Below are 22,474 nucleotides of genomic sequence, written 5' to 3'. Positions count from 1 at the left end.
AGTGTCTGGGTCATGAAAGGTCACATTCAAGATGGGTTGAGTTGTCCAGAGTGAAAGATTACATTGATATGAATTAGGGCTGCAGCTAATGATTATTTTCATGATTGATCAATCAATATTAAAATAATAAAATGTTTTGATTTTTCAATATTTGTTGTGTATTCTATTGATTTGTCACAAAACAAGTCACTTTTTTTGTTATTCAGATTCCAGTGCAGCCGTGTCCTCACTGGCCCTCACCTCATCATCAGTCGCTGCTTCTTCTACTACTTCTAATTATGCAAATTCCATGTGGGGGGTGTGCTCAGGCAGCCAGGCCTCCTCTCAGGGCAGGGAGAAGGTGATCGTCGACGGCAATGACCTGGAAGAGTGGCCCAGCATCGCCGGTGGTGACGTAGGGGGAGCCCCAGTGGCCATGACGAGCGGCAGCAACAACGGAATGCCTGTGAACAGAAGCGTCAGTGCCTCTGCCAACCAATCCTCAGCAACTTCCTCGTTCTCTTTGCCCAATGAATGTATGCAGTCGTCCGGTGGGGTGGCGTGGGGTGCGGCGGCCGCCTCCCAGGGTCATCATCTCGGAGGGGGGAGTGCGGCGGCCGCAGTGGAGCCACTGCTGCTGCAGCAGCAGCCTTCCTCACTTTCCAAAGCCCCCACTGTGCCAGGGTGCCACGAAGCCAGTGGCCCCGTCGATGGCAGCAGTGGGATTCCAGGTGCCAACTTCAACCCAAATGCCAACCCTTCGGCCTGGCCTGCCCTGGTGCAGCAGGACGGCTCTGCCACCACAGGGGAAGGAGGTCCATCTTCCCACCACCACCAGGGCGGCCCCGGGGGATCTTTGTCTGCCAACAACCCTGCCTCCTCCTCCTCCTCCCTGGGCCTTGAGCCGGGAGCGGGGGTGGCGGCAGCGGTCGGGGTGCTGGGGGGTCACCCATCCTTATCTGTGAATCAATCAAACGCCCATCAGCACCAACTTCACCAAATGCAATCCAGAGACAGAGAGATGGGAGAAGTCGGGGGGGCGTGGGAGGGTGGAGAAGTCGGACCAAAAATGCCAGGGGGAGGGGAGGGTGGGGTCGGAGGTGCAGGAGTGGACTGTGGAGGAGGAGAAGGAGTCGGTGGTGGGGGAGAGCTCAGCCTCACCACCTCGTGGAGAGGCCAGCCTTCCTACCCTGCTGCCAATTCCAAAACGGGTGCCTCAAGGACTGATGGATGGGAGGCAGGAGGTGGTGGGGTAGGAGGATTTGGAACTGCTGAAGGGGACAACGGCACCTCTGGCTGGGGGTATCCAGGTCCTGGGAGTGGGAGTAATGCCTGGGGTGGTGCTGGAAGCGCGGGGGTCGCTAGTCAAACCTCCGGGTTTTCTCAGGGAGGGTGGGGGTCATCGGGAGCAGGAGGTGAAAGGGCGTCAGGTGGAGACTGGGGTGGAAGTTCCAGTGTTGTGGGGGGAAGTAATCCAGTAGGGGAGGGACAGGGTGGTGCAAGCAGCAGTAACAGCAGCAGTAGCGGAGGCAGCACCACTGGCAGTGGCAACCCCCCAGCCGCCACCTCTACCTCCGCCCCTAACACGGCTGCCACTGCAACCAGAGCTTGGGACAATCAGAAGGCTGAAGGAGACACAGGGGGGGAGTGGGGTGGGGGGGCTGCTGGAGGTCAGGGGGGAGGAGTGGCGGCAGGAAGAGGAGCAGGATCATCATCCAGCGGTGGAGCCAGTTCCAGGGCAGGAAACGGCTACAACCGTTTCCAACGTCCCAACCTCCCGCCGCCGCCTAATGCTGAAGCTGCCTTACAGGACCTGCTTAGCCGGCCTGACCTGGACCCCCGAGTTCTGTCCAACACCGGCTGGGGCCAGACACAGATACGACAGAACACATCCTGGGACCTTGAAACAGCCAGAGGAGGAGGCAGGGGCAGTTCGTCGTCATCAGCTTCGTCCAAACACCCGCCGTCTTCTCACGGTTCGTCTCAGTATTCCAGTGCTCCCAGCAACCCGAGCACAGATCCGATGGGCCCAGGGGCCATCAATCCTTCCCTGGTCCCCTCCCCATCAGCTGGGGGTTCCAGAGATGGGTGGGAGAGCAGCAACAGTAGCAGTAGTGGAGCTTCTCTGTCTGGGAGGGGCCCGCCGCCTTCAGGCTCCAACATGAGAAATCCTGGCGTCTCACAATCTGGGTCGATGACCACTGGAGCTGGTATGGGAGCAGGAGGGGGGCCGGGACATACCCAGCAGGGGAAGGCTACAGGTTGGGGTGGAAATGGTGGGGGAGGGGTTGTGGCCGGGGAAAGCCAAGGTTCAAAAGGATGGGGGAACGAGGAGTGGCGAAGCAATAGAGCAGGAAATGGAGGAGGAAATGGTGGAGGTTGGGGAGATGTTGGACAACAGGGTAACCCCGCACGTGGAAGTGTTGGGGCTGGAGGCGGCGGCTGGGGAGCGAGTCAGGAGGAGAAAGGGAGTTCGGGGTGGAAGGAGATGGGAAGAGACAGTGCAGGAGGTGGAAGAGGCTGGGGGTCTGGGGGTCAGGGCAGAGGGGGTGGGGGAGGCGGGGACTGGGGTGAGCGAGAGCCCAAATCAAATAGTGGAGGAGGTGGAGGTGGAGGAGGATGGGGAGATGAGAGGAAAGGGGGAGGAAACTCGGGTGGGAATTCGGACGTGGGTACGTGGGGGAGCTGGGACGAAACAGGCCCTCGACGAACCTGGGGAGCCGGAGGCACAGGGGCAGGAGGGAGTGCAGGAGGAAGCGGGGTGGGGGGAGTTGGGGACACAGAGGGGTCCAAACCACATCAGAGTTGGACCGGAGGGAATGCTGGCGGAGGAGCAGGGGGAAACAAAATGCAACAGATGCCAAACAGCCAGCCGGGCTCAATCAAAGGCCCGCAGGCACCACTGCAACAGCAACAATCACAGCCCCGCAATCAGCAGCAAATGCCGGACCAAGGGGCTATGCAAGGGAGCTGGGGACGGCAGCAGCCTGTCTCCCAAGCCCAGAATCAGAACCAAAGCTCAGGCTGGACTTCGGGGCCCGTCCCTGGAGCTGGTGGAGGTGGTGGTGGTGGTGGTGGTTGTAGCGGATCAGAGGCGAGCGGTTGGGAAGAACCCTCACCGCAGTCCATAAGCAGAAAGAACGAGATTGATGATGGAACGTCAGCGTGGGGAGACCCGACTAATTACAACAGCAAGCAGGTGAACCTGTGGGATAAGAACAGTGCACCCGCCGGCCAACAGACGCCAGCACACAGCCAGCAAGGACAGGCACCACCACCACCGCAGCAACAACAACAGCAGCAGCAGCACCAACAGCAGCAGCAGCACCAACAACAACAACAGCAGCAGCAGCAGCACCAACAACAGCAGCAGCAGCACCAACAGCAGCAGCAGCAGCACCACCAACAGCAGCAGCAGCAGCAGCACCACCAACAGCAGCAGCAGCAGCACCACCACCAACAGCAGCAGCAGCAGCAACAACAGCAGCAGCAGCAGGGGCCTCCAGTTCAGCAACAGCCCAGTAGACAGTCCTCAGTTCTTGTGGGAAACAGGGACATCAACACTGGGAAAGCATCAGCTATGGGTAAGAGAAAAGAAGACCTTGTGTGTACAATTCATTTTATCTTAAAACTTGACATTTTAGAGCAGCTACAGGCGAGTAGTCATGGGTATGTTAATAATGTAGTTAAATCTAGAATAAACTTTTTGTGTTCTTAAAGGAAACTTTCACCTAGAAGAAATTATTCCTTTTCTCGTTTACTCTGTACATGGCAACATGCTATCCGTTCTTTCTTTTCTATGGCCATTTTAACTGCAGTGGTCATTTGCTACAAGCTGAAATATGATTCTGGAACATAGAAGTGAAAGTAATACAAACTAGAAAATGTGCTCCTCGGAGCACAGGTGTCCGCCAGTACTGTTCCTGATTAATCCTGTCTTACCTCACTTCAAAAGATATAAATGATCTTTTGAAGTGACACACCTATTTATAGGTCTCTATTTCATCATGCGTCTCGCTAGCCAATCAAAGCACACCCTTTCAACATATTGTCACGTGTCACGTGAAGCTTGACCAATGTTAGCTTGGTGGACACACGGAAGGACGAGAACGAAAACATAGTCTCCTGGCGGAGACAAAAAGAAGGCAGCAGCAAACGCATGGTTCCTTGTGGAAACGTAACCCAGTCTACATTCTCCATGTTTACCTGCAGGTTCATCTGGCTGGGGCGCGACCTCTCCCACCAGTCCCACCAACACTATGGTGGACAATGGCACAGCAGCCTGGGGAAAGTCCACCGAGACACCTACTGGCTGGGGAGACTCTGATGAAGCTGCAGGGAAGCCCTCAGGTTGGGGGAACCCGTCTCCCAATCCCATAAAATCTGGTGAGAATGTGTAGTTTTTCATTTGTTGGGTCCACTTTTGTTTTATCGCTGTAACCATATATGCATACATACATGGGTTGGCTGAGATAGCTATATAGTGTTGCTGATGTCTACCGTCCTTATTCTGGGCCGAACATTCTGGAAAAATAACCGATCTACAAGGTCACAATGCTTTGCATTTCGTTGTGAGCTATTTTCGTGGGCGCATGGGCATATACTGATGACATCAGTGATCTCCATATATGGGCATAAAAGGAACACGGACTGACAGATACAGAGATCTCCATATATGCACACAAAAGGGACACCGGTAGACAAGACAGATAACAACATCTTCATATATGGGCACGAAAGGGACACAGACTGGTACAACGGGTACTCTGACAAAGCCCACGACACTATGACTCAGACATATTGGTCGGGTCGGAAGTGTGTGTGGCCCGAACGCCCGAACCTCTAGTTGTTGAAAATGCCCACTGCTTAAATGCCCACTGCATTTCTTAAAGTGTAGTTATGGATGGAATATGGCATAAAGAATACTAGGGCTAGAGGATTTACTGTACTTAAACTAAAACTCATGAATCAGAACTGTTTTTCTGCCTACTGTTTGTCCTCAGCATGATGGGTGTATTAACCAGTGTTTTGCTCCTGTAGGTACAAAGTCTATGCAAGATGGCTGGGGTGAGAATGAGGCCTCCATGGCTGCCTCCATGGCTGCCTCCCGTCACTCGAGCTGGGAGGAGGAGGAAGAAGGAGGAGGTGGGATGTGGAACAGCGCTGGGTCCCAGGGAAGCAGCTCGTCTTGGGGTCAGGGCAGCAATGGGGGCTGGGGGCAGGGCAATGTTGGGAAGAAGCCTAGCAACAAGGTGGGTCCCATCTGGGAGATGACATTTATTTAGCTTGGGTTGGGTTGCATGTCTCTCCAAATTTTCTTCTGGTCTCTTGTTTGATCACTGGGTAAAATCATTTATGGCTATAATTTTATTGAATAATCTACATGCATAGCATCAGTAGTGAAATTATGGCAGTAACATGGGTTTACAGTTTTAAAAGTAGGGTTTCACTTGTAACTACTTCCCATATTTTAAGTTGGTACATCACGATTAGGGTTTAACATTTTCCGGGAAATAGCCAATTTTAATTCCCGGGAATTTTCAGACCTTTTCCCGGGCTTCCCGGGAATTCCCGTTAAAGGGTAAAAAAAAAAGAAGTGCCCACTAAAATGCATTTATATGTAGATACTTAAATAGCCAATTTTACACCGAGGTGCCCAAATGTCCCTATTGTGTCCACCTATGAACTTGCACTAATAATGACTTAAGTTGATTTTTTAAAATCATATAAATATAATATATAAATATAATAGCCTATAGTGGCGGAGATCGGAGATCTGCCTTGTTGCGCAGCAGCGGGTGAAGACAATTAACTTAACGAGGAGCTGCGCTCAAAACACTCAAACAACGTCAAACTCTAGCTGCTGAAATAAACGTTCCATTTGTATCATTATTGACAAGAGAATTTGCAAAGGATTATTTATTTATTGTCCATCAGAGCGCCGGTGAGGTCACAGCTTATCTCTACTTTTGTAGGATATTGATTTGATAGCCTAAACTTGTCATTTGTTTGCAGTTATTTATTAGGCTACTTGCTGGATATTATAAGACTCCATTTTGGGATGTTGGCTGTATGTTGTCTATTAATCTATATTTTGTTGTTGATCAAATGTGGGGTTTTGTAGTGTGATTTTGATGCACATGCATGTGCTGCCAGCACTGACAATCAATGAGACAGACAGCTGTTGTGCAGTTCACTTGTTCTACTGGGTAGTTCTAGTAAAATGGTAGTTTGAACGTTCTAAAATGCAAGTGTAGGTAGGGTAGGCTACATTAATGATGATAAAAAAATCGGACCACATCGGTCTAATTCTCTCTCTCGCTCTCTCGCTCTCTCTCTCTCTCCAGCTCTCCGGTCTGTCCTCTCTCTCTATCAAAAAGCATTGCTTGGCTTGCGCGCATTTTAAGCTGGAATATAGGATCGATCATCAAACCTACCCATTGTTAATGCAGCGTTTCACTTGATGATGTTGAATCTGAACTAGTCAACTGGTGTCTACCATATTGACAGCAGAGGAAACAGTGAAATCAGCGTGCGCAGGGCAGGCAGGGGGCATCACGGCCACTTGTGTTTTATTTTGTTCATTACTGTTACATTCAGTGCGTCCCATATTGGTTCACAACGGGACGATGGGACCCTGCCCTGGTCGGCAACGCGGCAAGTAACTTGCCTAATTATAATAGTAATTCCTCCACGCTGTAGATAGGCCTTTCTACTAATTAGTATTCATTTCTAACAAGAAAAAAAAAAACGGGAAGCCCGGGAACCGAAGTGAATTCCCGGGATGGTAAAAAACCCTGAATTCCCGGGATTCCCGCATCCCGGGAATCCCGGTGTTAAACACTAATCACGATGTTACGGGTATATTCAGATGTGAACACTAAGGCCAAAAGAAATCGTACAAAGCATGTACATCCCCAAATAAAAAAAATCCAATTTAAATCTTCACTTTAGCCAGTAATTCAGACCTTTCTTATTAGGTCTTGGCTATCTATCACAATGTAGGCATTTTAAATATTATTTAATCACCCTGGAGTTTAGCATGAGGTATTTCCCACACATCAGGATCGGCATTGGGATGTATGCTAACTATCATCGAAGTTCGACACCAGTCATTTTTTCCTAGTCTTGCTCTTCCTTACCTATTCTGTTATATTATTATTTTGTTTGTATCCTTGGGTGAAGGGCAGCTTCAAATATATATTAATAATAATACATTGAAAAGGTGTATAGCCAGAGTATTACTGTGGCATATTCACACAGGTGAGATTTCTTAAAAATATCTTTCCTTGCAACAAACCTCTCATACCTCTCATTTTCTGTCAGGGTCTTCAGAAGCCTGGTGGAGGAGACTCCTGGATGAATCCCATCAACAGACAGTTTTCCAACATGGGGCTACTGGTAAGACTTGTCACCAAGGTTGACTTAAAAGTCAAATGTATACCATACTTTTGGTAATGTCATCCTAAGTTTCTATGATTAGTTGAGGTGATTCTCATTTTAGCCTTTTGCGTTGGACAGGGGGACGATTCCAGCAGCAGGAACATGGACATGGCGCCGGGTCTCCAGGATAAGAAGATGGATGGAGATAAGAGAGGGATGGGCATGAATGACTACAACGGAGACATGAGAAAAGTGGGGAGAGGAGGAAGCTTGCCCTATCGGTCGCCTGGTTCCAAAGAGGCAGGGCCTGGGGACACTGCATCTTACTATGACAAGGTACTGGCCGGCTACCATATATGGGGACTCCTTCCTGTCTGTTGGGTTACTCTCTCTCTCTTGTCTACTTAACTCTGTTGTCTTCTATCTCCCTGTCCTTTTCATTTCTCCTACTTTTGCCTTTGTTTTCCTTCTTGGTCGACCCCATGTGTCCTCTCCACATCCTCCCCTCCCTTCCCCCCTTTTACATTGGGCAAATGCCATTGCCTGTTGGCGTGGACAGACCTTGTCTTTCACCAATCAGGATGGGTGCTTTGGGGAGGAGGGTCCTTGCTCTCTGTACTCTCCACCCACTCTCTACAAGTCCCACCCCCTCTTCAACCACACTATCCCCTTTAGACAAGTAAGATGTTGCTCGTTTGTCACTCCACCGCTAACCCCACTAGAAAAGTTATTGGAGATCTCATTCTTTGTCTCGTAATGTCTTACATGTCTGTATGTTGTAGCTGTGTACGTATGCTTTGCATATCTCTTTGTATTCTGTTGCTCCTTCGTTACTTCAGGTTTTTTTAAGTGTCTTCCCCCCTACCTCTGGTTTTAGGGCGGTCACAACATGTTTGGAAGCAGCAGCGGGATGCCCCAGTCAAGACACCAGCCAACTGTTCCACCCATAAACCCTTCCCCAGGGATACGAGCGCAAGTGCCTCATCAGTTCCTGTCACCACAGGTGAGGTACCAAAGCTACCGCGTTCTTTTTTCAGATTTTCCTACTGGGTTCATCCCATTACGGCTATGGTCAGAATTGCCTCTGTGCAGTGTTTTTGTGACCGTTGCTGATCTTCCCTTTTAACATAATCTATACCAGGGGTGGGCAACTTTGATGATGGAGAAGGCCTGGAAGGCCACTATATTTTCACACTCAGTCCAGAGGGCCACATTGCATATACTGTCGGGCAGACACCTCTTATCTCCCTATTTGAACTTTTTTACTTTTTTCGCCATTCTGTCACACAAAAGTAGCAAAAATAGCCGATCTACAAGCTCAAAATGTGTCGCAGTGCAACACGTTTTGAGCTTGTAGATCTGCTATTTCTGCAATTTTTTAATTGGAATCCAGATTTTATTTAGCTATTTTTCAATTGGAATCCTGAAAAGTAACAGTTTTATTTAATTTCAAATGCATTTAGTTATACTAATGTTAAGTTTTATGAATTTGAATACGAATACATTGGACATAAAAAAGACATCAATAATAAAAAATCAATAATATATCAGTATTCCAATATTAACCTGCTGCATTAAGTGACGGTGGGGGCCGCATGTGGCCCCTGGGCCGCCAGTTGCCCATGTATGATCTATACTATAATTTCTATACTATAATTCACAGAATCTGTGTGTATGTGTCACTCTGTCCGACCGCTCAGTCTCATACTTGGCGTGTGTCCCCTAAGACCCTGAGGTGTGTCCCATGCAATTTAGAATGACCAACTATTTCTGAGAATCTGTCAGCCTTCGGCGTGACGGCACAAATTATCTTTGTGTTCGGAGATTGTATGCATCGGCTTCCCTAATAGCTAACCCGACCCGTTGGCTTAACTGATTAACTGAACTTTGCATAACGGTTGTGCCGCATAGCCTATATAAATATACATTGTTTTCTTTATTTTTTATTCAGTTTTTACCTTCATGTTCAAAATAAAAACTAGAAAATGTGCTCCTCGGAGCACAGGTCTCCGCCAGTACTGTTCCTGATTAATCCTGTCTTACCTCACTTCAAAAGAATAAATGTTCTTTTGAAGTGACACACCTATTTATAGGTCTCTATTTCATCATGCGTCTCGCTAGCCAATCAAAGCACACCCTTTCAACATATTGTCACGTGTCACGTGAAGCTTGACCAATGTTAGCTTGGTGGACACACGGAAGGACGAGAACGAAAACATAGTCTCCTGGCGGAGACAAAGATCAAGTAAAATAAATGGAATGACTTGCATCGTTCCCTACATACATGGCCCCAAGTAGGCCGTCCTAGTTATATCAGTGTAGCTTCTGACACCACTGTCAAACACTGTTATACTGTTTTTGTTTATCTCATTACCCCAATTGCTCCTAAAGTAAGACAATTCTGTGAAACACATGTTGTCTTCAGGGATGGGATCCATTTCACTCACTCACCCCACTACAACAGCCGGACAGCCAGTTGTTAATGTCAGCTAACACAGTTGATTGAAATAAGCACCCTCCACTATGGAGAGGAAATCAAAGGGAATCAATAAAGCGCTTTGTGAGACAGATTCATGCTGTCGTGTTCCCTGCGGTTACAGCAGAGGTATTCTGTGTTCCCATAGTGATGGGCGTGTGCTGGCATTTGTTTTAGGCCTACACTATATTGCAGATCAAAAATAATATTCTAGGGACATTATTTTTGTCTAGAATCTAGACAAAGGATTGCGCCCACTGCACCTAATTTCAGACCTGAGGAAATTGTGCGTTGTATGCAAACTGAGCCAGTTACAACTGTTACTATCACCACTTCCCCAGAGTTTAGAGAGATTATTTTGTTATTAATTTAATTTGTGTTTCTGTGGGTTCAGGTGCCAGGGTCCATGCTGAAGCAGATGCCCCCTCCCAGCGGGAGCGTGGGGAGTGTCGGGGGAGTAGGCGGGGTGGCGGGGGTCGGAGGAGGTGTGTTCCCCCCGCAGCTGTCCCCCCAGCACATTGCTATGCTCAGCAGCATCTATCCACCACACATCCAGTTCCAGCTGGTGAGTCGCTGCCTGGGAATTTCACCAGCACTCGCTATCTGTTAGCCGTTTGCTTTATTTATTTCTTTTCCCACGCCTACCCTGGAAAAATGAGTGAAAGTAAAGTTCACCTCTGGAGATAAATATTTTGCTAACTCAAGGAGTTAGAATATATCCTTATACCATTAACGTTTTTCTTCACAGTTTTTTTTTTGTTTACATCACATAATGCTATGGACTATTATTCAAAGCTTGTATACTTCTGGTGTGCATAAAAGTCATTGTCCTCTGTCATGCTCCTATTCTTTCCCTTTTCCTTCTTTCTCTCCTTCGTTCCTTCTTTTCTTCCCTCTCTCTTTCTCTTTAGGCCTGTCAGCTTCTTCTCCAGCAGCAGCAGCAGCAGCCTCAACAGCAGCAACAGCTGCTGCAGAACCAGAGGAAGTTCACCCCGAATGTACGCCAGCAGGCTGACCCACAGCAGGTGCACATGCGCACTGCACACACACACCACACCATACTGTACTGCACACACATGCAGTAAGGGAATGCAATTACCAAGCACTTCCCCTTTAGAATTGGTGCAGCACTAGTGCAGTATCAAGCATAAAACAAATCTGTAATTTTACACCGTGTGTATTATCGCAAAACCGATTCTGTGAATGAACCTCACACTTAAGAGTTTGTGATTGTCATTGTGGTCTTTTCATGTCCTCAGCTGGCTAGGATCATGGCAGTACTCCAGCAGCAGAGGCAGCAGCAGCAGCTGGGAGGTGTTGGAGGAGGAGCGGGGGGTATCGGAGGGGGTTCTAAACTCTCCCCGTCCCACCTGGGCGGAGGAGTCGGGGTACAAAAACTGCCCGGGGCAGACTCCCTGCCCCACCCCGGCCTAGGGAGCTCCGTGGCCGACCTGCACCAGAAATCACACTTGGGCTATTCTGGTGAGTCTTAACACATTGGATGCCAGAATTTTATAATAACAGAATACGTTCGGTGCCGGGAATCTCACCGTTAAGCTCCATTGTGCTGTTTAAAGCTGTAGACTCCATGACGAGCGAGCCATGAAAACAAAAGCATGCCTCCATTTTACCCGATGGTCCTGTCTAACGGCTGGAACATCTCTAACGCGAGTAACAATGGCGGAGCGATCGCGGATGCAAAATGTGTTGTTTTCCCCAGCGTAAAAAGTTTCGGAGTTATAGGGGTTTTAGAGAAGGAAATAGAACGGAAGCGGATGGGGAGCCATGTTTTTGACACGGTGATCCATCTGGCCCTTCCTTCTCAGAATCGCCTAGGGTGATCCCAGAGCTGCTCTAGCCCCTCCCGCATGGAAATAAACGAAAAAAACAAAAAGATAAAAGAAACGTATATATATACGTTTTTTTTAGGAAAGTTGGCACTTCACGGGTGTATTTGCAAAACCGTATTAATACGGTTTTGCAAGTATGCCTCAGTATGCCAGTATAAGCTTCACAAAAGCACTAGAAAATACTCTTCTTTCTTTTCATTGACAATTTTCCCCTCTCGTTCCATCTGCCCCTTCTCTGGGGAGAACAGGTTTTAATTCTGGAGTTAGCCTGTCAGGTCTGGACCTGGGGGGCCCCGGGGCCCTGAAGGACCTGGGAGGCCAGCAGTCTCGCTTCAAATGGATGATGGAGCAGGCACACTCGCCACCTGACCCTCCCACACCGGACAATGGTATCCACAAAAATGGTGAGTGAAAGCAGTTGTTTTATAACTTATTTTTCTTAGTTTCCCACTTTTGTTCAGCATTGTTCGGGTTTTGGTACCCATTGGCCAGGTTATTGCAAGGGTGAAATAGGCTCTCACTCGCCTTCTCTTTCTCCCCCTCTCTTTCTCCCTCTCTAGCCAAATTCCAATACTCACATTTCTGCCTCCTCTGTCCTCCAGCATGGCGGTGTTGGGGTGAAAATGGTGACCTGCTGAAATATGTAACCATCTTGTGGATTTCACTTAATGTCAATGTCCGAACGTACATTTTTTTTTTATTACCAGAGTTAAACCTAGTGGTATTTAAGTCACGTGAGCAGCAGTGACTTAAATCCAGACACTGATGTTATGTGAAGTCCACAAGATAGTCACATTCTGGCAGGTTATCAATTTCACTGATGGAGGAAGTAAGGAGGTAGAAATATTATGTGAGTATCGGAATTTAGCTTCTGTTTCTCTTGTTCTCTTGCGCTGATCGAGGTGTTCCTCTCTCCTTCCCGCTTTCTCATTTCCTCCCTGCGCTGGCATTAGCTGCATTAGCAGAATTGGCCAGGTGATTACAAACACAGATTTACTGTGAAGGCGGTCATGTCGAGTCCATACATGGGCATATTTGTCCATTTGTGCTGACTTCGGGCATGTCCAGTCCATATAGGGGCATATTTTATGCCAATTTACATTAACATCGGGCGTGCATTTGACAGACAGAATTTCATATAATAGCGTTAGAGTTAGTACTTTGGAGATTAGAATATTATGTCATGTACAGTAACACATTTATCTTTCTCAGGTCCCATCACCCCTATGAAGATGCCCGGGGGCTCTCCTTACTCTCAGTATGACATGGTGGGAGGAGAGGGCCTGGGAGACAACTGGCACCGCACCCCTGGCAACAAGATGGCTTCCAAGACCACTGTTGCTTCTCCCAGCTGGCCCCCTGGTAAGCGTGACGTTCAGGATAACTCACTCACAAGAAAGGGAAAGTTCAATTTGGATTTGACTCTTATCCAACTATACAAGCGTGAAAGTCAACTAAGAAGTTAAGAACATGTTTTTTTTTTAAAACTATGTTAAACTACAGCAGATGGGATTAAAGTAAGAGAGTACAAGTAATTTGTGTGTGTGTGTCATGAACATACAAACTTTGATGAGTGAATACAATTGTGAATATGTATGCAAAGCTTTTATTTACCATCTGTTTCTCTATGCCGGCAGAGTTCCAGCCTGGCGTGCCCTGGAAGGGAATCGATCGTGTTGACCCAGAGTCCGACCCCTACATGACCCCGGGCAGCATGATGGGAAACTCGGGCTCGCCCAGCCTCAATGACACTGAGCACCAGTTGCTAAGAGATAACACTGGTAAGCCTTGCAGAGACAAACACACACTGGCTGTGTTGGTGCACAGGTGCAGTGCAGTGCCTTGTCTCTCATTTCTTGTGAACGGAACACACTGCATTGGTAACCGAATATACTGAGACACCTGCGCCCAGAAATAAGTCCCCTGTATTTGGAACCACATGTAGCCCTGCTGGTCTAGAATTGCATCCAACCAAAGCCATTACCCCTGTACTGTCTTCTACTCAACATTTCCTCCCATTTGTCAGTTGAGGGCTGTAGCCTATTTATTGTATGTATTGTCTGTAGCATATTGTTTTAATTTTCAAATAAATCAATTACCCAAACCAAAGATTTGTGTCAGTAAAGATGCGATCACACTGCATATAGGTACAATATGTAGGTATATAGGTACTAATGTAGACTAAAGAATATAATTAAGTTGCAGTGCTTCCCCTAGGATCAAGTTGTAGCAGCGGTGCTGAATATTTATTTACCCTCAGTCTGGTGTCTGAGTTTGACAGGTGTCGCAGAGTCACGGTGACCCTGTTGTGGACCGCCTCCAGGCAAAACACTCTGTATGGCCAATACAGAGGCCTCTATTTTTTTGTATGCGATATTATTAAGATGGATCTTAAAAAAAAAAGATCACAGATGTTTCCTTGCACATTTCAATCAAATGATTGTTGTAACTCATTAAGCTTAATTTATCTCCATCGCGCAAGTGTTGCTTTCTTGACAAAACTACAAAAAAAAATCTGCTGTTGTAACTTGATTTAATAGGCTGAGCTGATCAGCTAAGTGCAAAGTTATGTACCTGAATATGAAGCAATACTCCCTTCTGCAAATAGTCGTAATAGACCTAGTAGATATAAATATATATATATATACATATATACATTATATCCTTCCCCCATAGCTCTGTGCCTTTTCATACTCACGCACAACCAAAACAATGTCATCCTAATCACCTGACAGTGATGAGATGCAGAGAGGTAGGGAATGTATCGTGGCGGAGATTTGCGTACTTCTGAGTGGCCACATGTGTCCTTACTGGCCTTACATTGATTCCTTCTTTTGTGCCTCCTGCATGCATTTCTTTTTAGCAGGGCAACAATTAGCTATAGAAGAGAGTATTTCCTTAGCCAGGCTTATATAAAGGCTGGAGTATTATTGTGCCTGTACCCAATACCCGTGTTGTCTTTTGGTATGTGTTGCAGATTCCACCCCTCCCCTGAACACCTTGCTGCCTTCACCTGGTGCCTGGCCTTACAGTGCCTCAGACAGCCCCCTCAGCAATGCACACAACTCAGGTAAGACAGACAGACAGACACACACACGCGCGCACACACGCGCATTACTGGCCTCACAGATCTTCCATTGATTTCCACTAACTACTTTCCTTCTCCCAACCCCTTAACCAGTTACATGCCTAACCTCAAACTAACCCACATTCTAATGCCTAAGGCTTAAAATGTCTGTGTGGGGGCATGCAGGTAGGAGAAGTCACTCTCTGAATCATATATGTCTGAATGTGCCGCCCACCTCTGCAGCAATAGGCCAGGTGTAATGCTGCATGAGGGGGGGCTGGGAACTGGAGGATGCTGCGATATTCTCCTTGAATATCTTCTCACAACTACTTCTGGCATATTGCAGGCTAGACAGCAGGGAACTATTGTATGATTTGGGCCACAGGGAAATGGCTGCAGTACTAAACATATGTGGGACTATCATGGTTGTGTACCTTTCATTAATATATGATGGGAATTATTGATTTTGTGATTGCAACATACAAATTCAAGTAATCTCTGCAATATTTCCATATAAAATTGTCAGATCAGAAGACTGCTGTGTATGTATGTTTGCCTAGACAGGAAGAGTGGAAGGGGGAAGACAAGCAGATGTACTGTATTTATGGAAGAGAGAGTGGCCACAACCACATTTTTCATGTTAGTCCCCCCCCCTCCCTTTCTCGTGTTAATTGACATTAAACAAAGGTAGGTTCTTCAAAGAAGCAAAAAGCACAGTTGTCACTTGAAAAATGAACACCAACCAAATAAATTGCTGTTTTATCCTTGCCAGGAGCACACAAGAACACAATTTGTGTAACACCTTCCATTTACTTTTATCTATCTCTCATTCTCCATTCACACTCCCTTCTATGCCTTTACATGTTTTGCTTCAACCATCACATAAAGGAGGGTTGTAAGCTGCCAATAATTATTTCACTTTTCCACAACATTTCATCCTCGATGCCTGATGAAGGTCAATGTGAAACGTTGTGAATAAAATAATAAAATATTGGGAGATTATTACGCCATTGTGCCAAGTGGTGATCTCTCTAGAAGAATGTTTGTCTTCCCGTCCGTCTAAGTGTTCATCCCTCCACCCACCCATCCATCCACGGGTAATCTCGCAAACCACTACACCAATTGGCAATCTGTGTCACATTGCCTGCCAGTAGGCCAAGGAAGTCAATCCCTGAGTGGAATATTTTTCACATTTGTGAAATAAAATAGTAATAGTGAATATTTTTCACATTTTGTGAATTCACAAGCTCAGATCCACCGTCCTGTCGTCCCTCCAAATTTGGGCAAGACTGCAGTCGCAACATGACATCAGAGATCCACAGAGAAGCCACGCCGTCATAAGCCCCCGTCTTGTTGTTTTGTGTTCGGATATCCCTCCATTTTCTAATTACTGCTTTATACTGCTCCTGAACCCAATTTTGTATCTTGTGTATCAGCAAAGTACACAGAGTACAAGAACAGCTGGCCTCCCGAGCCCATCGGACACAACAAGCCCTGGAAAGCCAGCCGCGGCATTAGCCAAAACCAACTGACCCGCCCGCCTCCGGGACTAGCCAGTCACAAACAGCCGTCACCTTCCCCTTGGTCCAGTGGAGCCCCGCGAATGTCTTCTCGGGGCTGGGGGGGAGGAGGAGGAGGGGGCGGCAGCTCCTCGGGAGCCACCGGTAATGTACCAGCATATTTTCTCAACTTGTTCACCGTTGAAGAGAGCCTGTTTGTTTTGTTTCTTTCTTGTGCATCTGTACTGTGTGATGAAATATTTAGGTAGAATGTTAAATGTACACAAGATGGAAGTGTTGTGATTGCTGAGGTGGAATGCTGGGTGATGTTTAGAGCTTCCAGTCCAGTTCTCTTTAGCAACCACCAAAGGGAAGTTATTCGTCTTTCATCAGGTTTTGAGAGGCTGTAGGCAGAGAGGAGAGTACTGGAGATATCAGTTCCATCTTTCCTTAGTCAGAAAACAATCCCCCCCGGGGCGCCTGCTGGCCTAGCGGTCCAGGCGCATACCACATGTCTGGTAATCCAGTCTTACAGCGTGTCGCAGGTTCGACTCCCGACCCCTCGACCTTTGCTGTGTGTCACCCCCCCATCTCTCTCCCTATTTCCTGTCAGCGTACTTTCCTCTCAAATAAAGGCAGAAAATACCCAAAAAATATCTTAAAAAAAAACAATCCCCCTGTTTGCTGTCTCCACAGGCTCTACATGGAGTGATGGCAGCTCCCGTGGAAGCTGCTGGTTGGTGCTCAGCAATCTCACGCCACAGGTACACATACACACACTACAAGATGACATCATCCAGATTTGGGGTCAGCATTTCAGGAACGGCATATCAAGTCTACCAGTGCTCCACTTGATTCCACAAAGCAGTGGTTCTTAACTCCATTCCCTAGGCTCCACACTAGTACTTATTTACTATTTAATGAAAATCAGCTGTTTTAAAGAGAGAAATTAAGCTAAACGACTAATTGCAAAAATATAATCAGTAGATAATATCTGAGATGTTATTTGCCTCCCTGCCTCTGATTTCAGCAGGCATGTATATTTCTGGCCCTTTTTGTCCCTCTAACCCCACTGCCGTCCATCTCGTGCGTCCCCCAGATTGATGGCTCCACCCTGAGGACCATCTGCATGCAACACGGCCCTCTGCTGACCTTTCACCTCGGCCTGACCCACGGCAGTGCTCTGATTCGCTACAGCACCAAACAGGAAGCAGCCAAGGCCCAGAGTGCCCTGCACATGTAAGACACAATCATCTCACATGTCTATCAATCTCTTGTCTCTTCTGTTTCTCTCCCCCTCCTATATAGCCCAGGCGTTTCGGGCCATATTTTGATGGAATCGTGCACTTTACGATAAAAGCATGAAATTTGGCACACAGTTAGAGCATGCCATAAGGAACATTTTTGGCTATAGGGCCATCGCAGATTTTTCCTGTGGTAACCATGGCAGCCATTTTCCAAAATGGCCACCACCTGCTGTTATTTTACCAATAACTCAGGTTCTAGACCACCTAGGATCTTGATTCTGGTGACTAATCCTACATTTTCAAGGATGAGGAATACAGTGGTACTATTTAGATTTGTCCTGTGGTAACCATGGCAGCCATTTTCCAAAATGGCCACCACCTGCTGTCATTTTACCAATAACTCACGTGCTAGACCACCTAGGATCTTGATTATGGTGACTAATCCTACATTTTCAAGGATGAGGAATACAGCGGTACTATTTACAACATGCTACTACCTAACTACATATATCTGGCATTCAGTTAATTAAATAATAGTAAACCCATCAAAATATATAATGGTGTAGTACAGTACATGTTTTCAAACTGACACATGAGAGTCAAGAATGTTTCTTTTATTAGTAGTAGTATTGCATAATTATTTTCAATGGACTATAAGACACAACAAAGGCAGAGTACTCATGAGTCATAGCCTAATGGCATATAGACCAATTATTTGTTTACCAACATTGAGACTGGACGCACAGGTGATTGTTTCACGCAATCAATTCTCAACCTGGTGTTTTGGGGTGCGCTGGTTTCAGCACACCCCAACCCCCTCTTGTGTGTTGGCTAGTGAGGCGCGTCCTAGCGAGACCTGATAGAATGGGTTTCATTGCGCGCATACTGGTTCCGCGCAGACTGGTTCTTATCAGTGTGACGTCGTCTGTTAAGGGGTCTATTCAATAAAGCCAGATAATCTACACAATGTTAGTTGCACAGTCCACCACAGTAGCAAAGGGCAGTACACTGAAGTGCTGCCTTAACACATCTGCATTGTCCACTGCATCCCTTTTTGCAACCACAGCGGAGGAGTTCTCGACAGGCCAGGCTCACTTCTGTGTGGTCCAGTGCACTTCCCATCCTCCTGTCAAAATTGGAATCAGCTTTATTGTCAGATCACAGGTTTACAAGTGTAAAGAAGTGGATTAAATTATTTGTATTCACCTGTCTCCTTCCTCTTCCACCCCCATTCACCTGGGGATGGGAGTTCAGGGGCTGCAACCATCGCCTGTCCCCAGCAGTGGCCAGCTTGGTAGGCTGCCCTCTTTGTATGTTGAATCAGTGCAGCTCGTGTTGGGGGGAGTCCATCAATTGTTCTACCTTTCTGGGTGAATAGCTGCTTCCGTGCCTAATTCACTGATGCCTGGCCGCTTGTGCGGTCATAGAGCAATACCACAAATCGCTCCAGAGGCTCCATCCAGTCATCTATTTTGTCTGGGGTAGCAGCTAAGGAACTTTTCAGTTCCAAAAGCAACCCACAGCTCAGTCAAGTGGAGGTGATGGGCTGACATTACTGCCAGGACCAGCACATCCGTGTCTACTGTGCGTATTGTCACCTTGCTATATCCTTCCTTCATAGCATCTTCTAGGTGTAATATGACGCGAGTATCAGCCTCCTCATGTACTGTAGTTAGTTAGGTAGTTACTAGCATGTTGTGAATAGTACCACTGTATTCCTCATCCTTGAAAATGTAGGATTAGTCACCAGAATCTAGATCCTAGGTGGTCTAGCACCTGAGTTATTGGTAAAATGACAGCAGGTGGTGGCCATTTTGAAAAATGGCTGCCATAGTTACCACAGGACAATTCTAAATAGTACCAGTGTATTCCTCATACTTGAAAATGTAGGATTAGTCACCAGAATCAAGATCCTAGGTGGTCTAGCACCTGAGTTATTGGTAAAATAACAGCAGATGGAGGCCATTTTGGAAAATGGCTGCCATGGTTACCACAGGACAAATCTGCGATGGCCCTATAGCCAAAAATGTTCCTTATGGCATGCTCTAACTGTGTGCCAAATTTCATGCTTTTATCGTAAAGTGCATGATTCCATCAAAATATGGCCCGAAACGCCTGGACTAATATATATATATATATTTTTTTTTATCATTTTTTAATCTATTTTGTCTATCTACTCTATTCATTTGACTGGTGATTCACCCAGTGACTGACTTTGTTCTCTGTACCAGGTGCGTTCTGGGAAACACCACCATCTTGGCTGAGTTTGTGAGTGAGGAGGAAGTGGCTCGCTACATCGCACATTCCCAGAGCGGAGCCGGTGGAGGAGGGAGCGCAGGGACGGCTGCCGGCTCGCCAGGCTCCGCACCCCCTGGCACCGCCTCGGTGGGGGCCAATGGCAGCGGAGGGAGCGAGAGGGTGGTAGGAGGAGAAGGAGTATCCACTGCCACAGGAGGCACAGGAAACGGAGCAGTGGGGACCTCCAGTGCCGGCTGGCAGAGCCTCGATGGTACGGGCAGCTCCTCGGACCCGTCCGCTGGTCAAGGGCATGGCCTGGGGGTCTTCAACCAGTGGAGCAACAACGGGGCCGGGATGGGAGGTGGGATGGGCGGAGGAGGCGTGGAGGTCAGTAGGCAGGGATTGTGGGGAGGGATGGGGGGCATGGGGTACCACAGTAGCAGTCTCTGGGGGTCCCCAGTGATGGAGGACCGCCACCAGATGGGAAGTCCTGCCGCGCTGCTGCCAGGGGACCTGCTAGGGGGAGGGGCAGACTCCATCTGACAAGCCCCACTGGCTGGCTTACTGACTCTGTCTCCCTCTCTCACACACACACACACACACACACACACAAATACATAAAGGTCAAACCTATATTGTAATACATACATATTTTCAGTCTGTATTTATTGACAACAGATGACGAAGTTGTGACTGACTACACTGGTCACTATCATACACACTGTCCATTACTGTATCACTAACTTACACGCGCACACACAGACACACACACACACACACACAGTATACACATATTCAGTATATGCTCCACTTTATTTACACCCACACACACACACACACACACACACACACACACACACACACACACACACTCTTTAACTTGTTTTACTTTTAAATGAAGACATCAACAGCAAAACTTGAACCTGTAAAAAAAGGTGAAATCCATCGGACTCTTAGGACTCAACTGGACTGCTCTTATATCTTTTTACTCCAAAATCACACCACATTTCCCATTCTGACACCCCCACACCCCTCTCACTCAGGCATGCACTGGACACAGACCCAGCCAGGGTCGTGACACAAAGATCGTCGTACAAGTTTAGCTATTGCCCTTTTAAGTTCCCCACAGATGTTTTTTTTTCCTCCGTTTTTTTGTATCACTTATGTAATTGTTATTATCTTAGTCAAACTTGCAGACTGAGCCCCTCACAGACCTGGCTGACATACTTCAGAGTTCTCAAGTTTTGTAAGCGCAAAGAGCAGTTGGGAGGTGGAGCATGTACAAAGGGCGAGCATTTGTTTTTTTCCTAGGTACCAACATGTCTGCTGTGGTAGAAATAAAGGCACCAAAATGGCATCCAGGGTAAAAAAGAAACAAAAAAAAACAAGCAACATTAGCCAAACTTGCACTATATATGGCTCTGGGTTTTGGTGACGCAACCAACGAATCCTGCCCAATTTCCTTGACAGAAGTCCACCATGTGACGCTACAACACAAAACCCCTCGCAGGATGATGTCGATGTCAACAGCAGCCGTGGCCTTAGTTTGGTTTACACTTTCACTGGCTGCCCCGCTACACACACACATGTCACAGCCACACCATTTTACACAGTTAAACCATTTTACAGTTAACACGCGGCTCTTGTATTTGACATGCGAAAATTGTATCCTCGCCTATACTTACAGTACAGCAGCTGTGTATTCTTTTTACATAAAAAACAAAACAAAAGGCATACACCGAAAAGTGCGGAATATTGTGAAAATCTAGATGTCTTTTTTTTTTTTCCCTTAAAACACTGACCTCGTTATTGTATTATTTTTCGTACTTACTCAAGAAATCAAGTTGGTTATTATTGTTATTATATATTGTCAAGGCAGTAAATAATGAGACTATGATCACCTGTTGACAAGCTGTTCAAGATGCCCTCCTGGCTGTGGGAGTGTGAAAAGAGTGTGACCGTATGATGACAGATGAATATGTGACAAAGATGACGGTGATGATGATATTAGAGGTGTCTGTTATTGCTACAATGGTGAATGTTTTTTGTGTGTTTTTGTTTGTTTTGTCTTTTCCATGAGAGATTCATGAGTAACAAGTGTTGCCTGCGTGTGTGCATACATGTATGCTTGCTTTTGAACACTTATCTGTCCCAATCAGGGAAGTGAATAAATGTTAGGCTGTCAGCTTGCATTAAGTGTGATTGACTGAGAGTGCGAGAGTGCGTGCTCATTCGTGTGGGTGTGTGTCCACTTTTGTGTCTGGACTTGTGTAGATGGAAAAAAAAAGTTCAACATTGGCACTAATGCATTACGTCTCATATGTTGTTTTTTTTAGCAGCATATTGTTCCTGTTTTATATATATATTTTTTGTCCAAATGCAATAAGTGAATGATTCGTTTTTTCCTTTGTTTTGTTTTAAGAAGCAAACAACTGAAGGCATTTTGTACTGAGATGCCAAATCAACCCAAACCAAGCTGAGCTGGAAACGATGTATTTTTTTCTTTTTGCAGACACGTTAAGACGTTACCTGTTGTATTTGTTTTCTTTTGTTTGACAACATTATTTTGCTCATTTGTTTCAGTTGATATGTATTCATTTAAATTAAGTCGGTCTTTATTATCACTCCTGTTCAGGATCTTTTGTTTTATTTCAATATTTCAAATGTTACAAAAAGGAGAGGAAATTAATTTAAAGCAGAAGAGAACAACTTAATAAAGGTTGAATTGAAGTCCA

General features: G+C 46.6%; 1 protein-coding gene across 4 annotated transcripts in view; it reads left to right on the top strand.

Moving 5' to 3' along the window:
* Positions 1-22,474, top strand: part of tnrc6ba (trinucleotide repeat containing adaptor 6Ba) — a 27,351-nt gene extending 4,877 nt beyond the window's left edge. For 2 of the 4 annotated variants that reach the window (XM_084077446.1, XM_084077449.1), the window contains exons 5-21: positions 207-3,563; positions 4,192-4,365; positions 5,020-5,231; positions 7,306-7,380; positions 7,501-7,698; positions 8,240-8,365; positions 10,233-10,403; positions 10,750-10,863; positions 11,098-11,320; positions 11,937-12,092; positions 12,901-13,050; positions 13,326-13,469; positions 14,666-14,758; positions 16,192-16,419; positions 16,951-17,018; positions 17,354-17,493; positions 19,733-22,474. In XM_084077446.1, the coding sequence (XP_083933572.1) occupies positions 207-3,563; positions 4,192-4,365; positions 5,020-5,231; positions 7,306-7,380; positions 7,501-7,698; positions 8,240-8,365; positions 10,233-10,403; positions 10,750-10,863; positions 11,098-11,320; positions 11,937-12,092; positions 12,901-13,050; positions 13,326-13,469; positions 14,666-14,758; positions 16,192-16,419; positions 16,951-17,018; positions 17,354-17,493; positions 19,733-20,282 (6,179 nt within the window). In that variant the 3' untranslated portion in view covers positions 20,283-22,474. The remainder of the gene's footprint in view (positions 1-206; positions 3,564-4,191; positions 4,366-5,019; positions 5,232-7,305; positions 7,381-7,500; positions 7,699-8,239; positions 8,366-10,232; positions 10,404-10,749; positions 10,864-11,097; positions 11,321-11,936; positions 12,093-12,900; positions 13,051-13,325; positions 13,470-14,665; positions 14,759-16,191; positions 16,420-16,950; positions 17,019-17,353; positions 17,494-19,732) is intronic. The other 2 variants (XM_084077448.1, XM_084077447.1) reach the window with 2 other exon arrangements.

Source organism: Gymnoscopelus microlampas (genome assembly GCF_963454915.1).
Source record: "Gymnoscopelus microlampas genome assembly, chromosome: 14".
In the NCBI taxonomy this organism is placed as follows: Eukaryota; Metazoa; Chordata; class Actinopteri; order Myctophiformes; family Myctophidae; genus Gymnoscopelus; species Gymnoscopelus microlampas.
This window is presented reverse-complemented; position numbering and strand designations above follow the sequence as displayed.